Raw genomic sequence first — 18,592 nt, forward strand, 5'->3', positions numbered from 1 at the left:
TTATGCCAAGACCAATTTCTGATCTTCCTCTGCATCCTGCACCTCTGCGTGCTAGATCTGACCCCTGACCGCAGAGAACCCTTCCCCATTCCTCATCACACACTTTTGTTTTGAAGTTCAAGCTGAGGCCGGGGGCTTGCAGTGAGCGCTGACCCAGCATACACCAGGCCCCTGGGCTCTGTCCCCAGCTCCACATTAACCCCGCATGGTGGTGCGTACCTGTCAGCCCAGCACCGGGGAGGTGGAGGCAGAAGTTCAAGATAAACTTTGGCTAGATGGTGAACTCTGGGCTAACCTGGACTACATGGGACCCTGCCCAAAATGAAGATGAGATTCCTAAGCTGTGTGTGAAAGGGAAGGGGACTCAGTCCTGGGACGGGAGAGAGGAGCAGGTGGCTGGGCTGGGGAAGAGGTGGGAGAGCCGCTAGGCCCTGAGCCATGTCCTGCAATTGTGTAACAAATGATGTCTCCGGGGAGGGTTCCTGGAAAGGGAAGCGGGTTGCAACATCTTGTTCAAAATGTAACCCTCAGGATGTCCAGGCAACTAGTTAACTATCCAGGAAGCTAAGTATCAACAAGAGGGTGGGGGTGGGGGGATGCCAACAACAATAGGGATACTCACCAAACAATGGCTGCCCTTCCCCAGTAACCCAGTTATGGCAACTCCTGGGGCGTGTGACTTTATTTACAAAAGCTCTTTAGGCCGAGGAGGGAGACTGCTCAGTGAAGAGGGAGTTCAGTTCCCAGCACCCACATGGTTGTAACTCCAGGGGCCCCATCGCCCTCTTCTGCCACACTTAGGTGGTGCAGACTCACTCAGACACACATGGACAAAAAGTAAAGCGGGGGTGGGGTGTGTGTGGGGTGGGGTGGGGGGTTCGGAGAGTAGGTCTAGGTAAAGGCAGGCAGAGTTCAAAGCCAGCCTGATGTATGCGGAGAGTTCCAGGCTGGCCAGGGCTGCATAGAGTCTCAAAATGACAAGAAATAAGATAGAAATAAAAGCGTAAAGTTCAATGCTGGGGGTGAAGCTCAGGGGCAGAGTGCTTGACCCAGTGGGAGGCCGTGGGTGCCACATTCCCCCCAGTTTGGAGCGATGGGCATAAGTAGGCTAGCAGCTGCTTCGACCTACAAAAGCCTTGGTGATATATCTGATGGCATGTTCCTTTGGAGTTATTTCGGAGCCAACTCGATTAGAATGTTGCTTTAAAATAGGGCTTGTGTTGACTACTTTGTGTATGTGTGTGAATTTTTAAATTATTTTGTATCGTGTCGTAGCACCCGGCATGGAGGTAAAAGTCCGTTCTCTCTTTCTGTCACGTGGGACCAGGAAGCGAACAAAGGTATTAAGGCTTAGGGGCAGTCGCCTTCATCACCTGAACCATCTTGACCGCCCAATCAAAATTAACCCAGTCTCCCACAGTCACAATTCTGGCTCCGTATTTTTGTTCCCCCATCTCTCTTGTCTTTATTTTTATTTTAAGGTTCTTGCTTTTAGGACACGATATCACTTCGCAGCTCAGTCTAGCGTTGTAACTCCTGGCAGTCCTCCTGCCTCAGCTTCCTGAGGGCTGGTATGACTGGCATGATCAACCACGGCTAGCTTCCTGTTAGGGTTGTTTTGTTCAATGAAATTCTGAAAGTTGATTTTCTTTTTTTTTTTTTGGTTTTTCGAGACAGGGTTTCTCTGTGTAGCTTTGCGCCTTTTCCTGGAACTCACTCTGTAGACCAGGCTGGCCTCGAACTCACAGAGATCCGCCTGGCTCTGCCTCCCGAGTGCTGGGATTAAAGGCGTGCGCCACCACCGCCCGGCTAAAGTTGATTTTCAAGGAAATAAAAAGGTAAGTTGAAAACAGACATCTTAACAGATGCGCTGGCCGGGTATCGAACGAGGGCCAACTGCTTGGAAGGCAGAACCACTGAACCACTGACGCCTCAGTTTCCCTTTCCCTCTCGTGTCTGTTGAATAGGTCATCGCAGGGTCCGGTTGGCCGACCGGAACCGGTGCAGGGGTGTCCCACCCGCAACCCTCTCCTCCGGGACAGCGCGGCGCCGTTGGCCTCGCCTTCCGCCCTGGAACGGGCCCGCGTGTTGCCCCCTAGAGCTTCGCGGATGTTGGTTCCGTCCTGACGTTATCCAATCAGAAGCCGCCGTTCCTGCAGCTCAACTTCCGGGTCAAAGGAGGCACAGCCGGCGGGTCCCCGGTGTCCGCCGCCTTCGCTGTCCCCCCGCGCCCTCCACTTCCGGGCCCTCGTCCGGGGCATGGAGCGTCGCGCGTGAGGCGCCGCCGGCCCCGGGGACCCCTTGCCCAGCTCGTCCTCCGCGCCGCGCCCCGGTGAGCAGCGCTCGGCCCCGGCTCGCCGCCTCCCGCCCCGGCCGGCGCCGTCCGCCCGCCTCGGCGCCGCGCGCCCTGTCCTCGTCGTCCCCGCCGCCCCGGTCGCCGCGCTTCGCCCGTTCCGGGCCGCGCCCAGGAGCTGCTGCCGCACCGCTGCGGAGACGCCGCCGCCAGCTTCATCGCAGAGCGCGGCTCAGCCCGGCGTCCGCGCAGCCTCCGCAAGCCTCCGCCAGCCTCGTCTCCGCCAAATTCTCCCTCTTGGCTTCATCCCCCCTACTCCCGCAGCCTGATCCCCTCAAGCCTCATCCTCTCCCATCTTGATCTCCCCGAGCCGGATCCCCGCAAGCCTGATCCCTTCCAAACCTGATTCCCCTCCCAGCTTGATTCTTCAGCCTGATCCCCAAAACTTGATTCCCGTAACTTGTTCCCGCAAGGCCTAATACTACTGGTTGACCCTCCTCTCAAGCCTGATACCCCAAAGCTTGATACCCCCAGCATGAACCTCTCCAAATGACCCTACCAGCCTGATTCCTCCAAGCCTGGTAACACCCCCCCACCCCCCAGCTTGCCTGGTCCCTCACTCAGCCCTTGTCCTCTGCCTCACTTTCCACATTGTCCCACGCCGAGCTTGATACCCTCCCAGACTCAAGTTATATCCTCTGTCTCACCCCTTCCCCTGCCCCCGATTAGCTTGAAACGAGTCCTCAGCTTCCAGCTTCAATCCCTGCATCTTCAGCCCCACCCTTAGGGTCCAGGCCTTAGGCCCGCCCCATCTCCTCCCCATCCACGCTGTAGTCCAGCCTTCCATCCCAGTGGCCCTCTTGCTGCCTCCCACCCGGCCTCCCTTGGGAGTCCCCTGGGCAATCACCAACCTGCTTTCGAGGAGCTGGGACTGGTGCCCAGGAGGTGTGGACCACAGTCGCCAGTTCCCAGCTGGGTCCTGGGGAGACCGGGCACTGAGAGACTCGTCTCTTCCAAGTGCAACCCAGGGCATGCTGGCAGCCCCGAGGGGCTGGGAGGCTCAGTTAGAGTCTAACCAGGTAGATAGGGTTAGACCCCACAGGCGGAGACTCCCGCCCGCATGGAAAGTGAGTGAGAAGCCAAGCACTTCACCAGCATCTCCATCCTCACCGGCCCCTCCATCCTCACTGGCCCCCCAATCTTCACCAACTGCTCCATCTTCGCCAGCCCCTCATCCTCGCCAACCCCCATCTTCACCAATCCCTCCATTCTTGCCAACCCTCCCCATCTGCCCACCTTAACACCACATTTGTTCTGTCAAGGTCCGTGCCCCTCGCCTGCAGCTGCCATGGAAGCTCCTCGGACCCTTTAGAAGGTCAGTTATGTCGTGATTTGGGCAATAAGGCCGACTCTGGGGTGGGCTGGGGTGGGCTGGGACATTCTGGGTCTGCTTGCTCTGGAATGCAGAGGTTGACAAGATGTGGCTTTGTGTGTGGCTCTGGGGTCAGTGACCCAGGGCCATGGCTGCTGCTGCTGTGTTTGCACATCTGACACTTCCCCACATTCCTCTCTCTTGTTGCCCTCCGGAGTGCCCCAGGGGGACAAAGGGAGAGCGGTGAGTAGGCTGGGTTTGGGAGAGGCGTGGCCACCCCTCCCTAGCTCATCGGACACAGTACCCAGCACTTGGGCATCTATCACTGTGGTAGCTTTTTTTTTAAGTGGCTCATTCATCTGACAGCTGTTATTATGAAAATGTTGTGTGTGTGTGCATCCCCATTAATCCTCACCATAGCCCCAGGGATAGGTATTGTAGCCCCAGTTTATATCTTTGGGAGGCTGAGGCCCAGAGAGGTTTGCGGTTTCTCAGGGTCGCAGAGCACAGTTGTGGGTAGGCTGGGGTTTGAACCCTTCCCCCTCTGACATGGGACCCCTGCTTTTCAGCACTGGACAGGGAACACTGGGGAAACTTGCGTTCTGTGTCCAGTGGCATCAGACATTTGGAAGGGTGTCAGGCCCTTCTGAGAAGAGTGGCCGCGGCTGGGTGAGGACGGCGCGACAGTAATCTAGAGGGGAACCGTCGGTCCCTCAGGGACACTGGCGTGGGCTGCTCTCTGTGACGTACTGAACAGCTCTCAGCCCTCCACCCAGTCCTGACCGAGTTCTCCTGGTCAGGGCAGCCACATGTGTCCCCAGACATCTCCTGGGGTCCCCAGTTGATAGTCACCTGCCTTGAGACCATGGTGTTCTCCAAGTGAATTTTCCTAGGCAGCTGTCATGCGGGGGGAGCAGCTGATAGAAGAGACGGATTGAGGCTTACATTTTGTTCCCACAGTTCCCTGGACTAGGAGCCGGGGGTCCTGTTTTAGGGGAGAAGGTACAGCAGAGCCCACCTGCTCTGTGAGCTTAGCGCCCCCCCCCCCATACACAGAAGATGTGGATACAAACAGGAAAAGGTGTATTTGGGCTCGGTTTGGGGTGAAGGTAAGAAGTGCCCATGGTGCTGGCCTTGAGTGCTGAGGTATCTCGGAGGCAGGAGGGTGCTCAGGGGCTTCTGAACCCCAGAAACCCACCCCACAAAAGATGCAGGTTGTGTGGGACCCAGTTAGACACTTGGCAAGGTGTCCCTGCTATCCAGTGCCCTTCTGGAGGTACAGGTGAACTGCTGGCGTTGCAGCCCCCCACTGGGGTCCCCACTGCCAGTCAGTGGGTCAGTGTCAAAGGTCAAGCTGCATCTGGATCAGGAGGAAGGAGGAGAAGGTGAGGGATGCCGGGGCGGGGTAGGGGTGGGGCCCTGACGGTCAGGTAGTTCAGCAGCTCCTTGTTCCTGCTCCCCCTCTGCTGGTGTCTGAGGTAGGGATGGACCTAGACTAGGTCACTCTGGGTTGTACACCTGTTACTCCAGGGTGCTGCACAGTGACTCGGGACTCTGTTCTTCCTGTTTCCTTCATTTCTTCCATCTCCTCCTCCTCCTCCTCCTCCTCCTCCTCCTCCTCCTCCTCCTCCTCCTCCTCCTCCATTTCCTCTCCCTCCATCTCCTCATTCTTCTTTTTGTTTTGTTTTCCGAGACAGGATTTCTCTGTGTAGCTTTTGGAGTTTGTCCTGGAACTCACTCTGTAGACCAGACTAGCCTCGAACTCACAGAGATTCACCTGTTTCTGCCTCCCGAGTGCTGGGATTAAAGGTGTGCGCCACCACTGCCTGGCCTCCTCATTCTTATTCTCCATTCTTTCTCTGTCTTTCTTCTCCTCTTCTATCTCTTTCTATCTCCTCCATCCTCTCTCTCCTCTCTTGCTAACAGTATCTTGTGCCCTAATTCATGCCAATTACAGGTGTTCCCAGACCTGGACCCAAGTCTGCTGGGACAGACCCATCCAGTGTGAGAACCCTTGCTCATGGGTGGTTAACTGTGGAGTCCAAACTATGTGCCTTCCTCCCTGGGTGACTCGGCACAAATCATCTAGCTTCTCTGCATTCATTTTCTAGTCCCCTCCCTGAATGTGACCTCAGAAGTGGCCCCAGGTGACAGCACACATCAAGTGTGTGCAGCAGGGACCTGGGTGAATCCTGTGCCTCGTGTGGCCCATCACTGGAGGCAGAGGCCTGAGACTCCTCCACTGGTCCAGCCCAGCCCCCACTTTCTAATTAGATGGCAGGAGGGAGCTGGTAAGGGTGTCCAGAGCAGGGCCTCCCAAGACACAAGGTCCCTGCACCTATGGTCCCCAAGTCTCATTGCTGAATTTAAGTCCAGGCTCAAGATCTACTTTGTAAGGCCTTGAATGCCAAAGCATTGGGTGTCAGCCAGGACTGCTTGGGTGGGACGCAGGTCCTGTGTCTCTTACCTTCTACTGTGAGGCATCTGCAGATCACCCCCTTCCACACTGCTGTGTCTCCCCACCTGAACTCCCCAGCACAGGCAGCCTCGGTTTCTTCTGTGCCTCAGCCCTCTTCCCTCCTGCAGGCTCCCTCTGAGGTCCGAGGCAGAAAGTCGGACATGTAATGGCTGGGGCTTCCTACCCCTGGGAAGTAAGCCATCAGAACTCAGCAGCCTTGACCATGGCCCCAAGTTTTCGACCTTGTTCGCTGGTGGCTTTGCAGGCTGTGAAGGCGGCATGCTGATGGGCGGGAAGAAAGCGTAGGTGGCTGGGTTAAGTGGCTTGGCATTGACGTCGTTCCCAGCTGTGTAAACTCTTGAGCGGGATCTGCGGGGCAGGTTGGTGCAGGTGGAGGCCGTCACGTGTTTACTCCCCAGCCCCTCTCTGGGTCCCCATTTTGCATCGGGATAGCAGAGAGGCCAGTGGCGCTGTCAGGAGTAGCCCCAGGCCTCAGCCCTGCTGGAGTGCACGCTGAAAGGTTCTAAGACACACCCAAAGCTCCAGATGTCTTATTTCATGTCGTGTCTCCTGGAGTGGATCTCTGCAACCTGGGCCCTCTGCGGTGACTCAAGGCAAGAGGCCCTCCTTGGCCCTCTTCTGTACAGGTCTGATGGGACTCTAACAGGGCCTGAAGGGTCCCCTTCTGGGAACGCACAGGTCACAATTTGTGTTTCCTGCTTGAACATGGTTTGAACTGGGCTGGCCCAGTCTGGAGGTACTGGAGCCAGTCAGTGGCATTCCCCTGGCTCAGATTTCTGGCTTGCAGCCGGCAGCCTCTGCTTGTCACTACCCTTGGCTCCCAACTACCCTTAGGATGAATTGCAGCTCTGGGAATCCCTGGTTTCCTCTGGGATGTTTGACTTAGAGCCTTGGGGACAGCTGTGGCCGTGGTTTGCATCCTCAGAGCATCTCATGAGCAACTGCCATGGCAGTGCCCTCTGGGAGAGGGAGAACGCTCAGCTTCTTGTGTCTCCCTGCTAAGGATACTGAGCCAGGAGAGGTGAGCCTGCTTCTGGGGAGGATCCACTCCATCCCATCCAGGGTATCTGCCAGACTCGCCTTTCAGAGACTTCCCAAGCAGAAGCTGGTCACAGTGTGGCAGAGGAGCCTGGGATCAGGAGCTCCTATCCCCTGGCTCTGCCCCTGGCCTCAGTTTCTCTGCTGTACAATGGGCTCCTGTAAGTCAGAGTGAAATGGTGTTGACAGGGCTGACTCTCACAGTGACGTGACTGCTTCCTTCCTGCGCTTTTCAAAGCAGCCTGGGGCCTCACTCCTGTCCCCTGTGGGAGTCTTTTCTCTGATTTGTTTTTTCAGGTTTTTTCCTTTCCTTTATTATTGTCTGTGAGTGCATGTGTGGGTTTGCATGTCCTGAGGAAGCTCTGGAGGTCCTTTTGTGGGGTCATTTCTCTCTTTCCACTTTTAAGTGGTTCTGGGGTGGAAGTCAGGTCACAAATACTCACTGAGCCATCTTGCACACTTTTTTCTGGTTTGGGTTTTGAGACAGTGTCACCCTGTGACCTGGATGGAACTTGCCATCTTCCTGCCTTGGCCTTCTGGGCACTGGGGTCAAGGATGTGTGCTACCACCACTGCACTAGGCTCTGTGAGTCTCTTTGAGAGAGGGTCTCCCTGTGTAGCCCAGGCTGGCCTGGGACTCAGAGGTCTGCCTTCCTCTGCTGGGGTTAAAGGTGTGGCCAGCCCAGCCACTGTGGTCTCCTGTGATGAGGAGTTGGAACACAGCTCTGAAGGTCTGGCCCAGCTGTGCATGGCCCCTCCACCCTCCTTCTCCCCCAGACCTGACCCTTGTGTAGTGGTACTTTCGGTTCCCACTTCCTGCCGGTGTTGAGGCCAGGGAGGCACCGTCACAGGAGCTCCTGGAGCCCGCAGAGGGATCTCAGCCCCTGGAGCTCCCCTCAGCCACTCTGGCACACCCAGAACTGGGTCACTATGGCTGGGTGGTGTTTAGATTGCTTTAAAGCAAATATTTGCCTGGTTGGTCCAGGTCTGCTCAGACAGAGGCTGAGTCCAGTGGCTGTGAGGGGGAGGGAGCTGCTGGGAGGTGGCCAGTTCCAGCATGGACAAGAGGGACAGCAGGGTGGCCTGGAGGATTCTCACCTGCATGATGTCTGTGTGAAGGCCTCTGCAGGTGTCCCCTGTGCACAGTGACAGGGTTGATTTTTCATCTGGAAGCCTGAAGTCTTTGTTCATTGCCAATGATGCCCATGGGGTGCTGGGTCCCACAGCCGAGGAGGGGTACAGGTGGGACAGGCACTCATCAAGTGACCATGGTGAAAAGTACTTGAGGGGAAGGGACAGCCATGTGGAGAGGGAAGGACTGTTGCAGCCCTCTCAAGACGATGGCACAAGAAGTTTCCTAAGGACCTATTTCATACTTAGCTGAGATTAGTTTAGAAATTAGTCAACCTGCTGGGTAGTGGGGGTGCATGCCTTTAATCCCAGCACTCAGGAGGCAGAGGTAGGTGGATCTCTGTAAGTTAGAGGCCAGCATGGGCTACAGAGCAAGTTCCAGGACAGCTATGACTGTGACACAGAGAAACCCTGTCTTGAAAAACAAAACAAAACAAGAAGTTAGTCAACCTAAGATGAAAAACTACATCCTGGAAAGGATGACATGTACCTGGCACAGATGCAATGAGGTCGCCCTGTTTGAGGATCCGAGTAAGGACTGGTTTCTCTAGGACACAGTTATGAAGAGGGGGGTGTTCAAAAGTCTGGAAGGTGTAGGAGCGGGTCCTTGAACACCAGAAAACATTGGATTTTTGTTGTGTGCTTCTTAGAGCCCTGAGTTCCTGTTAGTCTAGCTAGCATCTACCACTGAGCCACACCCTCAGCCCCTCACTGGGCATTCTAGGCGGGGCTCCACCCTGACCACGCCCCTACCCCCTCACTGGGGGATTTAGGCGGGGGCTCCACCCCTGGTCACGCCCTCAGCCCCTCACTGGGGGATTCTAGGTGGGGCTCCACCCCTGGCCATGCCCTCAGCCCCTCACTGGGGGATTCTAGGCGGGGCTCCACCCTGACCATGCCCCCACCCCCTCACTGGGGGGATTCTAGGCGGGGCTCCACCCCTGGCCATGCCCTCAGCCCCTCACTGGGGGATTCTAGGCGGGGCTCCACCCTGACCATGCCCCCACCCCCTCACTGGGGGGATTCTAGGCGGGGCTCCACCCCTGGCCATGCCCTCAGCCCCTCACTGGAGATTCTAGGTGGGGCTTTACCCCTGGGTCACTCCCAACTAAGGCATGGACAACCAGGACGAGTTTCAGTGGTATGGATCCAGGTGGAGTCCCTAACTCAGCAGAGCCTTGGTTCTCATGAGAATAGCATGAACAAATTGCAATAACTTGAGAGACACTTGGGTGACAGGGTGGCTGCCCAGAATGACCATCTGGAAGCATCCATGGTGAGGACAGCTTGTCAGGAAGATACCCTCTCTCATGCACATCTCTCTCCACAGCTTCTCACTGCCGTCACAGGAGCCCCAAAGGATGTCCAGCGGGGTCTCCCCAGCCGAGCAGGTGGCGGCAGGCGACATGGATGACACAGCAGCACGCTTCTGTGTGCAGAAGCACTCCTGGGACGGGCTGCGCAGCATCATCCACGGCAGCCGCAAGTCATCGGGCCTCATTATCAGCAAGGCCCCCCACGACTTCCAGTTTGTGCAGAAGCCTGATGAGTCTGGCCCCCACTCCCACCGTCTCTACTACCTGGGTAAGCTGCTCCCGCCCCCTCTGCCCTACACTGGCAGGCCTGGGGTGCCAGAGGTTTCAGAAGCGACCAGCCTGGGGCAGGCAGTGTTAGTCCACCTCCAGGGTCAGCCACATAGGTGAAAGTTCAGGGTTGGCTAGGTGGCTCTGAGTCTAGAAACTGCTCCCAGCTGGGCCACTTCCCAGGCACCTGGTGCTGGCTGGGCAGGGCTTCTTAGGTAAACAGGATGGGTCTCAGATCCCTGTGGGAGGGTCACATGCTGTTCCAGTAGGAGCTCACTGTGTGGTGATGTGTTATGACGGATTCTGAGGCTCAAAGATTGGCACCATCTCTGTGTAGTGCGCCGTGGTCCAGCAATGGAGCGTGGCTCACCATCCTGCCACAGGACCCCGAGGCACCTGCTCCCTGCCCAGCTGTTGGCAGGCTGTGTTCTCACTGGATCGCCAGTGTGACCCCCTCAGGCTTTCCATAGCTTCTGCAGACAGGCATGCGCCCAGCCCCAGCTCATGGACAGGAAGTGCCTCCTCCCAGCTCCAGCCATAGACAGGAAGTGTCCACAGAGCACAGACACTGCCCTAGTGGGCCTAAAGGGAATACAGAGCGGAAGAAAGAACCCCCTAGAAATCAGTTAGGCTTGTTGGCTTGCAAACAGCGTGCCTCCTGGCTGTTGACTGGAGGTATGGCACCCTTGCACTGTGGATGCCAGCTGGGTCATTTGTGGGTACCCTAGGCTTTGTGCAAGCCCGCTCTGTGGTGGGCTCCCCTGTGTCACATCCTCAGACATTGCCCAGGATTCCTGGGGCTGGTGTCCCCTCCAGTTGAGAAACACTCTTTAGAACAGGTGACTCTGGTCATCCTCCAAGCCAGTCTTGTTGCTGCTGGTCATGGTGGCCTTGGTCCCCGCGACCATGTCTGTGCATGTTTGGGCCCTCAGCATTTAAATGCATGATCGAATGAACATTGTCACATGTCCACTGCTGACCATACATGGATGACAGGAGCCAAGATGGACAGTGGGTGGCCATCCTCTTCCCACTGTCCCCATACTTCCCTTCAGAGCTGTCTTAGGAGGAAGTCACATGGATTGTTGCAAATCATGAAACTGCAAATGCAGTGATTGAGAACAGGCCAGCAGATGTTGCCAGACTGCCTAGCAACAGTGTGGCAGCTGTGAGTCACAGCAGCATGACACGGCAACACTCCCATGGAGGAGAACAGGACCAGAGACGCTGTTAAGTGTCTTCACCACAGCTGAGCCGGGAGGACTCAGGTCCATCAGCAGGCAGCACCTCCTCTGCTTGAGGTCCTGGGCCCCACCTTTCAGTGGTGGCTCCGCCCACTTGGTGCCTAGTCTGTCATTGGTGAGTTAGCCCCAGCCTACACCTGCTGAAGGGAGGATGGCAGCCGGACTGTATTCCTCCTGGAGCTCTGGGCAGGACCTTCCTGCCTCTTCCAGCTTGTGAAGTGTACAGCATCTGTCTATCGGCTTCTGGCCCAGTCTCTCCCAGCTCTGCCTCCGTGATCACATGACTTACTTGTCTGTGTGAGATCTCCCTTCACCTCGGTCTTCTGAGGATGCTGGTAGCTGTAGAACATGAATACAGCCACAGCTCCAGAGCCCTGTCTCAATGAAGACAGTGACTTTTGAATTCAGGCCCCAGGACACAGCTGTCTCTCTTTCTCTGGGGACCTCTCAGCCTCCCAGGACCTTGGGAAAGGACAGAACCCTCAGGTCTCAGCCACAAAGTGTACCTGGCACCGGGAACCTGGGGATGGCTCAGAGAGCCAGGACAGAAAGCCACCAAGCTTCAGGATGAGGCGCATGCAACCTAGAGCCTCATGATACCATGACTCCAGTCCACCTCTGCCAGGTAGCACCTCAGATCTCCTGTCTTCCCGCCCGCAGCAGAAATTGACCCTTGGCTCCAGGTTCCTGGGAGAAGGGAACTGATTGGCTCAGCCTGGGTTCCATGAACCCTTCACCCTGGCGTCTGTGTGCTTGGACTAGGGTTGCAAATTCTCAACCCACTTTCTCCAGATCTCTGGGAGGAGCTTGTGCCTTGTAGGCTTGACCATGTGGGTTGGGGTGGGCGGGCCCTCGAGCTTACAGGGTTTCTGGAGAAGGAATGTGATTGGCTTAGCTAGACTACTCAGTCATCTACTTGTCTAGCCTGGGTGGGCGGTGCCTCTTGAGGTCTCAGGGTTTCTAGGAGAAAGAATGAGATTGGCCCAGGTGGTGGTCATTCACATGTGGCCTCTGTGTGTGTGGGTCTGTGTGGGTCTGGGCTGGGGTGCACTGTCCTCAGGGTTCTGCTCAGGGTGATGGGGGTCTTCGTGGGACTGGAGGGCCACAGATGGGTATGTAGTGAAGACAGACCCTGAACACAGGCGGAGGAGTCCAGAACTCTGGACATGGCTGCTTTTTTCCCGCCAACCCTGAGGTGTCACTGACTGCTGTCTGCCTTCGGGTCCCCTCCTGGTCCCTCGGAGGCCTTTATACCGTGTCTTTGTGCCAGGTGTCACCAGGATTAGATGGTGCATGGCGGAGTCCCTGGCTGGTGCTCCCCTGTTGCCCTGAGGGTGTGGCCTGACCCAGCCACTCAAAAGGACCTCCGTGTCCTCATGGACTGAGGTTTGCTATGTGGGGCATGGGGAGTCAGTCGTGGGTCCTCTGTGAGGGATGGGGTGAGCCTGGGGGGACCTGCTGGCCCTGGCTGTCAGCCCATTCCGTTGTCAGCAGCACCTCTGTCGGGGTGGGGAGGCCTCAGGGCCTAGAGAGACCTGAACTCTTGGCTCCTGTCTTGGGTTCAAGATACAATGAACACTGTAGTCCAGTTTGGTCCCTGCCAGGCTGGCCAAGGCCACATTGGTGACTAGAGTCAGTGTGGGTGTGGGCCCAGGGCACCCACCATGTCTAGGGCTGGGCAGGGTGACCAGTTGAAGTGGGCACGTGCACATATGTGCGTGCGTGCATATGAGTGTGTATGTACATGTGTGTGCACACGTGCGCGCAGAGCCGCTAAGGTAGGTGAGGCGGCTGTGCCACCAGTTAGCTCCACCCTTGCCGTCATTGCCAGGCATCGTGGGCTGCGGTGCCAGCACTGGAGGCCAGTCCAGGAATGCACTGGCCCGAGCGTTGGTGTGATTGGTTGTTAATCGGCTGAGGAGGGTGGTGGCTTTGATGTCCTTGGCACAGACTTGCCTTAGACTTCCTGTTCAGAAGCCCCGAGGATAGCGGGCCACTGCTGGGGAGCAGCTACCCCACAGGCCCAGTGTGGGCCTTTCAGTGGGACTGAGGGACAAGTCTCACCTCAGAGTGTCTCGCTCCCTCCATTTCTTAGTTGTTCGTGTGTGGGAGGTCAATAGGCCATGGCATCTGAGTGGAGGTCAGAGGTTTGTTACTCTCCCACATCCTGTGGGTTCCAGGGCTAAGACCCAGGTCATCAGTCTTGGTGGCAAGTCCCTGTACCCACTGGGCGTCTCACTGGCTGTGTCACACTCTTAAAGGTGTGAGGTCCAGTAGCGCACGTCTTTAGTCCCTCCACTCAGGATTGGCAGGTGGATCTCTGAGTTGAAGGGCAGTCTGAGCAACATAGCAAGTTCCAGAACAGCCCGGGCTACACAGTGACCCTGTCTCAGAAAACCAAACAGTCCCGGCAGCTGCAGAAGTGGAGTAAGGCAGAGGTCACACGTCCTGCAAGTCACCACATTCCTGGGCTACCAAGCACTCTGCGTGTTCTTGGACTGCTCTGCACTCAGAGGAGCACCAGCCCTGGTCCCCAGCCTTCTTGACCAGAGAGGGGAAGTTGAGGCATGCTGGAGCTGGTCACTGTCTTCTACTTGACTGACAGTGACAGTGATGCTGCATTCCATGCGGTAGCCCTGTGTTGAGACCTCGGCTTCCCCATCTGCGGAGGACGCACTTGTCACTTGTCATCCCAGCACTTGGGAAGTGAAGTCTGGAAGAACAGGAATGATTCAGGGTTATCCTTGGCTACAGGACTATAGGACACTCTCACGCAGAGGGCATGCACATGTGCAGCTACCACCGGACTGTGGAGTAAGAGGGGCTGGCTCATGCTCACAGCCTGGGGCCGAGCCCCAGCCATGCTGGGCGACCACTGCAGAGTTCGATAGCTTCATAGCTTCTGTGACACCCATCCAGCCTCGGAGACTCGGAGTGCTGCCACCTGGGGAAACAGAGAGGGCTTGCGACACCCCAGGTTTCCTGTCCCCAGCTCATTGCACACTTTCCCTCAGTGACTCATGTCTTTCCATCAGGGCCCAAGTCCAGTTGTCCTCACAGGTGACACTCCACAGTCCGGTGGTAGCTGCACATGTGCATGCCCTCTGCGTGGGGTTGGAACTGCCCCGTCCAGGCTGGAGTGGGTGGAGCCATGGCTTCAGCAGGAGGGCACACTCCCTGAAAGCCACCTGCCGTGAGCATCGTGGGACCTTCCGAGGCACGCACGCACGCACGCACGCACGCACGCACTCCTCCTTCTCCCTAAGGTTTAGCCTTACTCTCACCTGAGACTGGTTTAGTCCTTAGTCTTTGCCAGCTTCTCTCATACAGAGGAACCTTCTAGAGTAGTGGTTCTCCACTTGTGGGTCAGGACCCACACAGGGGTCACATATCAGAGATCCTGCATATCAGATATTTATGTTGGGCCGGGCGGTGGTGGCCCACGCTTTTAATCCCAGCACTCAGGAGGCAGAGCCAGGCGAATCTAAGTGAGTTCCAGGACAGACTCCAAAGCTATACAGAGAAACAAAACCAAAAACAAACAAACAAAAACCCAGATATTTACATGGATTCATAACAGCAGCAAAATTACAGTTATGAAGTAGTTTCATGGTTGGGGTCACCACAGCATGAGGGACTGTGTGGAAGGGTCGCAGCGTCGGGAAGGTTGAGAACCGCTGCTCTAGAGCCACACCTGACTGCAGGAGAGCTGAGCTCTCCCACTGCCCTCTCTGACCCCCAGTGGCTGCTGCAGCCCCGGGGCCTGAATCTCAGGGTGGGAGAGCCTGAACAAGCCCGACCGTGGGGACCAGGGCGATGGCTCCGTGGATGAAGCGCTGGCTGCACAAGTGTGAGGACCTGAGTTCAAATCCCCGGAACCCATGTCAAAGCCAGGTGTGCTGACCGCACTGTCACCTGGTTCTGCTGCCACTCAGGGGGACAGGAAGAGATCTGGGGCTTCCTGGCCAGCCAGCCGAGTCAGTGAGAGACCATGTCTCAGAAAAGATAGTGGTCATCCCGGCACTCAGGAGGCAGAGGCCGGTGGATCCCTGTCCATCCAAGGCAGAGAGAGAGGAGGGACCCCTGGTGTCCACTTCTGGCTTCCACGTGCACATAGTGACGAACACGGGGCTCCAACTAGAGACGGAGCCACGGCCTGACACCCTCCCAGGTAGGGCCTCCACTCTTGAGGTTTCTCTGACCCCTTCCCAGGAATGCCATACGGCAGCCGCGAGAACTCCCTCCTCTACTCCGAGATCCCCAAGAAGGTGCGGAAGGAGGCCCTGCTGCTGCTGTCCTGGAAGCAGATGCTGGACCACTTCCAGGTGAGTCTCCCATGCCACACCCGGCTTCCGGGAACAGAGTTCTGACTGACGGGGCACCAATCAGACCATGTCCCCCTCCTGTCTGCACCTTCAAATGACAACTGACTCATGGGCCTGGCTAATGGTTAATATCGCTGCCCAGAGTTGCCTGGTGAAGGGGACACCCTGGCATGGCTGCACTTTGTGGCTTTTGTGGCAAGCACTCGCCCAGCATGTGCAGAGGCCCTGGCATCCACTCGGAGAGAACAGTAACACTGTCACAGTGGCATGCCCGAGCCCCCCGTCTTGCCACTCCCAGTTTGGTGGCCCCTCTTAGTTCCCGGGTAGCCTTCTGCATAGCACAGTGCTGGGAATGGAACCCAGGCTTTCACACCCGCCTCGTCCATACCCTAGCTCCGAGCTACACCCCAGCCCAGTTCTGAGGTAAGTGCATGGAGCGCTCAACCGGCACACAGGAAGCCCTGGATTCCACCTTGTCACTGTCACATAGAAGCCGGGTGTGGTGGTGCACGCCTGTCAGGGTTGTTCTCTGCCAAGTAGCGAATTCCATGCTAGCCTGGGCCATAGGAGTCCCTGTCTCAAACAGACAGACCCACTCTGTGCCCCTACACTTCTGTCCGGCTAGCTTTGGTCAGAGAAACCTTGGGCGTGTTGTATAGGTACAGCTGTAGATTTAGGTGGAGTGTTCTCAGAAGCAAGGGCTATGAATGAGGTGGGAGAGGTCCACCAGAGGTCCCCACAGGGACATCCAGAATGGAGTCCGGCAGCAAGGGCAAGGCCAGGTGTCACCACGGGTACTCAGGATGGGGATATGGGAACACCGTGAGTTTCCAGCCAGCATGAGATGCTCTGTGTCACAATGGGGAAACTGAGTGAGGCCCTATCCCCTGTGTCCCAGGCCACACCCCACCACGGTGTCTACTCTCGAGAAGAGGAGCTACTGCGGGAGCGCAGGCGCCTGGGCGTCTTCGGGATCACCTCTTACGACTTCCACAGTGAGAGTGGGCTCTTCCTCTTCCAGGCCAGCAACAGCCTCTTCCACTGCAGGGACGGCGGCAAGAACGGCTTCATGGTGAGGCACAGCCTGCATGCTCGGGTGGGGACACGGTGCCAGCGCCCTGACCCAACCTCCCTGTCCCCAGGTGTCCCCTATGAAGCCGCTGGAGATCAAGACCCAGTGCTCCGGGCCACGTATGGACCCCAAGATCTGCCCCGCAGACCCAGCCTTCTTCTCCTTTATCAACAACAGTGACCTGTGGGTGGCCAACATCGAGACCGGAGAGGAACGGCGACTAACCTTCTGTCACCAGGGTGAGGCTTAGGCATGAATGGGGACAGGCAGTCTGCCTGGCTGCATCAGCATGTTCTGGGAATGGCTATTGTACTGCCAGCCCGTCTTCTAGAATGTTCACCTGCTGCTCAGTGATGCACAGTACCCAGGACACCCAGCCCTTAAAAGCCAGCTGCACAGTGTCCAGCCTGTATAGCGTTGGGCGCTGTGTAGCGTTGGGCGCTGAGCTCCTGACTCACAGTGGCTGTCAGGAGGCTGTCTGTCACTCACAATGTGCCCTCCCCCAGGCTCAGCCAATGTCCTGGACGATCCCAAGTCTGCAGGTGTGGCCACCTTTGTCATCCAGGAGGAGTTTGACCGCTTCACCGGGTGCTGGTGGTGCCCCACTGCCTCTTGGGAAGGTAGGCAGCCCACCTCTCAGTACCCTACTCCAACCCAGGGCCTTATGTCTCCGTCTCTGCTAAATCAGCCCCTGTGGTCCCAGGACCAACACCTAGGGACCTATTAAATACTCACAGCAGGGTCTGCACAGGAGAGGGAGATGACGAAGGCCTTGCCTCACCTGGGCCCTCTATTCCTATAACCACATTTCTGGAGACAGGAGAACACTGGGCGACCCATAGATATCAGAACCACATCCCCAACCCCTCACTGGGGGATTCTAAGGAGGGGCTCCACCCCGGCTTACCTCAGCCCCTCTAGATGGGGACTCCACCTCTGACCACTCCCCCAGCCCCTCACTGGGGGATTCTAGGCAGGGCCTCCACCCTTGACCACGCTCCAGCCCCTCTAGGTGGAGACTCCACCCCGACCATGCCCCCAGGCCCTCACTGGAGGATTCTAGGTGGGGCTCCATCCTGACCACGCCCCCAGGCCCTCACTGGAGGATTCTAGGTGGGGCTCCATCCTGACCACGCCCCCAGCCCCTCACTGGGAGGTTCTAGGCGGGGCTCCACCCTGACCACGCCCAGAGCCCCTCACTGGGGGATTCTAGGCGGGGCTCCACCCTGACCACGCCCCCAGCCCCTCACTGTGGTGTTTTGCGCTTCTAGGGCATGTGAGTGTGTGTTTAGGTTACATGACAAAATCGCCCTGACTGAGTTGGCATAGACAAGAGAAATGTGTGGCCCCACACTGGCCTCTGTGGTCTGGGGTGCACTATGACAAAGCTGACTTTCTAAGGCTCTGACATACTCCCCATGTCCTCCATTGTCCCATGTGTCTGTGAGTACTCCTGTCATACTGGCCCAGGGTCCCCCGACCTCCCTCGCAGATGCTGCACAAAGGCCTTAGACTAGAGCTTGAGCACGTGGTTTCGGGGCCCAGCTTGACTCTACACCCCACGTAGGTGCCACTTGGTGCTGGCTCTGAGATCCTGTGTGGTGTGGGTGGGTGCTGAGTCCCTGCTCCTTGCCCCTGACCAGGTTCTGAAGGCCTTAAGACGCTGCGTATCCTGTATGAAGAAGTGGATGAGTCTGAGGTGGAGGTCATCCATGTGCCCTCCCCTGCCCTGGAGGAGAGGAAGACTGATTCCTATCGATACCCCAGGACAGGTGGGTGCCAGCGGCAAGGCCACATGCTGCCCTAAGGCCTCTGCACCACAGCTGGCACAGTTCTGCCCTCTGGGGTCCCCTCTGCCTGGATTTGTTGGATCTCATGGTCACAGAGCTCAGAGGTCACAGATTCTCCAGGTAGATCCAGAAAGTGAGTGTGGCGGCATGTTCCAACTGCCTGATGCCACATCTCAGGTGTCTCCACACCAGGACAGCCACAGGCAAGCGACTGAGCCTCATGGAAGATGCTAAAGTGTAGTGGTGTCTTTGAGGCAGAAGATTCA

The 18,592-nt window shown here is 57.1% G+C and overlaps 1 protein-coding gene across 4 annotated transcripts in view; it reads left to right on the forward strand.

The window, feature by feature from the left end:
• The first annotated feature begins 1,998 nt into the window (after positions 1–1,998).
• The window catches only part of Dpp9 (dipeptidyl peptidase 9), a 34,056-nt gene continuing 17,462 nt past the window's right edge, over positions 1,999–18,592 (forward strand). The window contains exons 1-8 of one of the 4 annotated variants that reach the window (XM_052746885.1): positions 1,999–2,332; positions 3,616–3,668; positions 9,643–9,896; positions 15,352–15,464; positions 16,363–16,536; positions 16,607–16,775; positions 17,043–17,156; positions 18,180–18,308. In XM_052746885.1, the coding sequence (XP_052602845.1) occupies positions 9,674–9,896; positions 15,352–15,464; positions 16,363–16,536; positions 16,607–16,775; positions 17,043–17,156; positions 18,180–18,308 (922 nt within the window). In that variant the 5' untranslated portion in view covers positions 1,999–2,332; positions 3,616–3,668; positions 9,643–9,673. Of the gene's footprint in view, positions 2,333–2,406; positions 3,421–3,615; positions 3,669–9,642; positions 9,897–9,951; positions 11,765–15,351; positions 15,465–16,362; positions 16,537–16,606; positions 16,776–17,042; positions 17,157–18,179; positions 18,309–18,592 lie in introns of those variants that run through there. The other 3 variants (XM_052746883.1, XM_052746882.1, XM_052746886.1) reach the window with 3 other exon arrangements.

This window comes from Peromyscus californicus, unplaced genomic scaffold (assembly GCF_007827085.1).
Source record: "Peromyscus californicus insignis strain IS unplaced genomic scaffold, ASM782708v3 Scaffold_1__1_contigs__length_55948999, whole genome shotgun sequence".
Classification (NCBI taxonomy): Eukaryota; Metazoa; Chordata; class Mammalia; order Rodentia; family Cricetidae; genus Peromyscus; species Peromyscus californicus.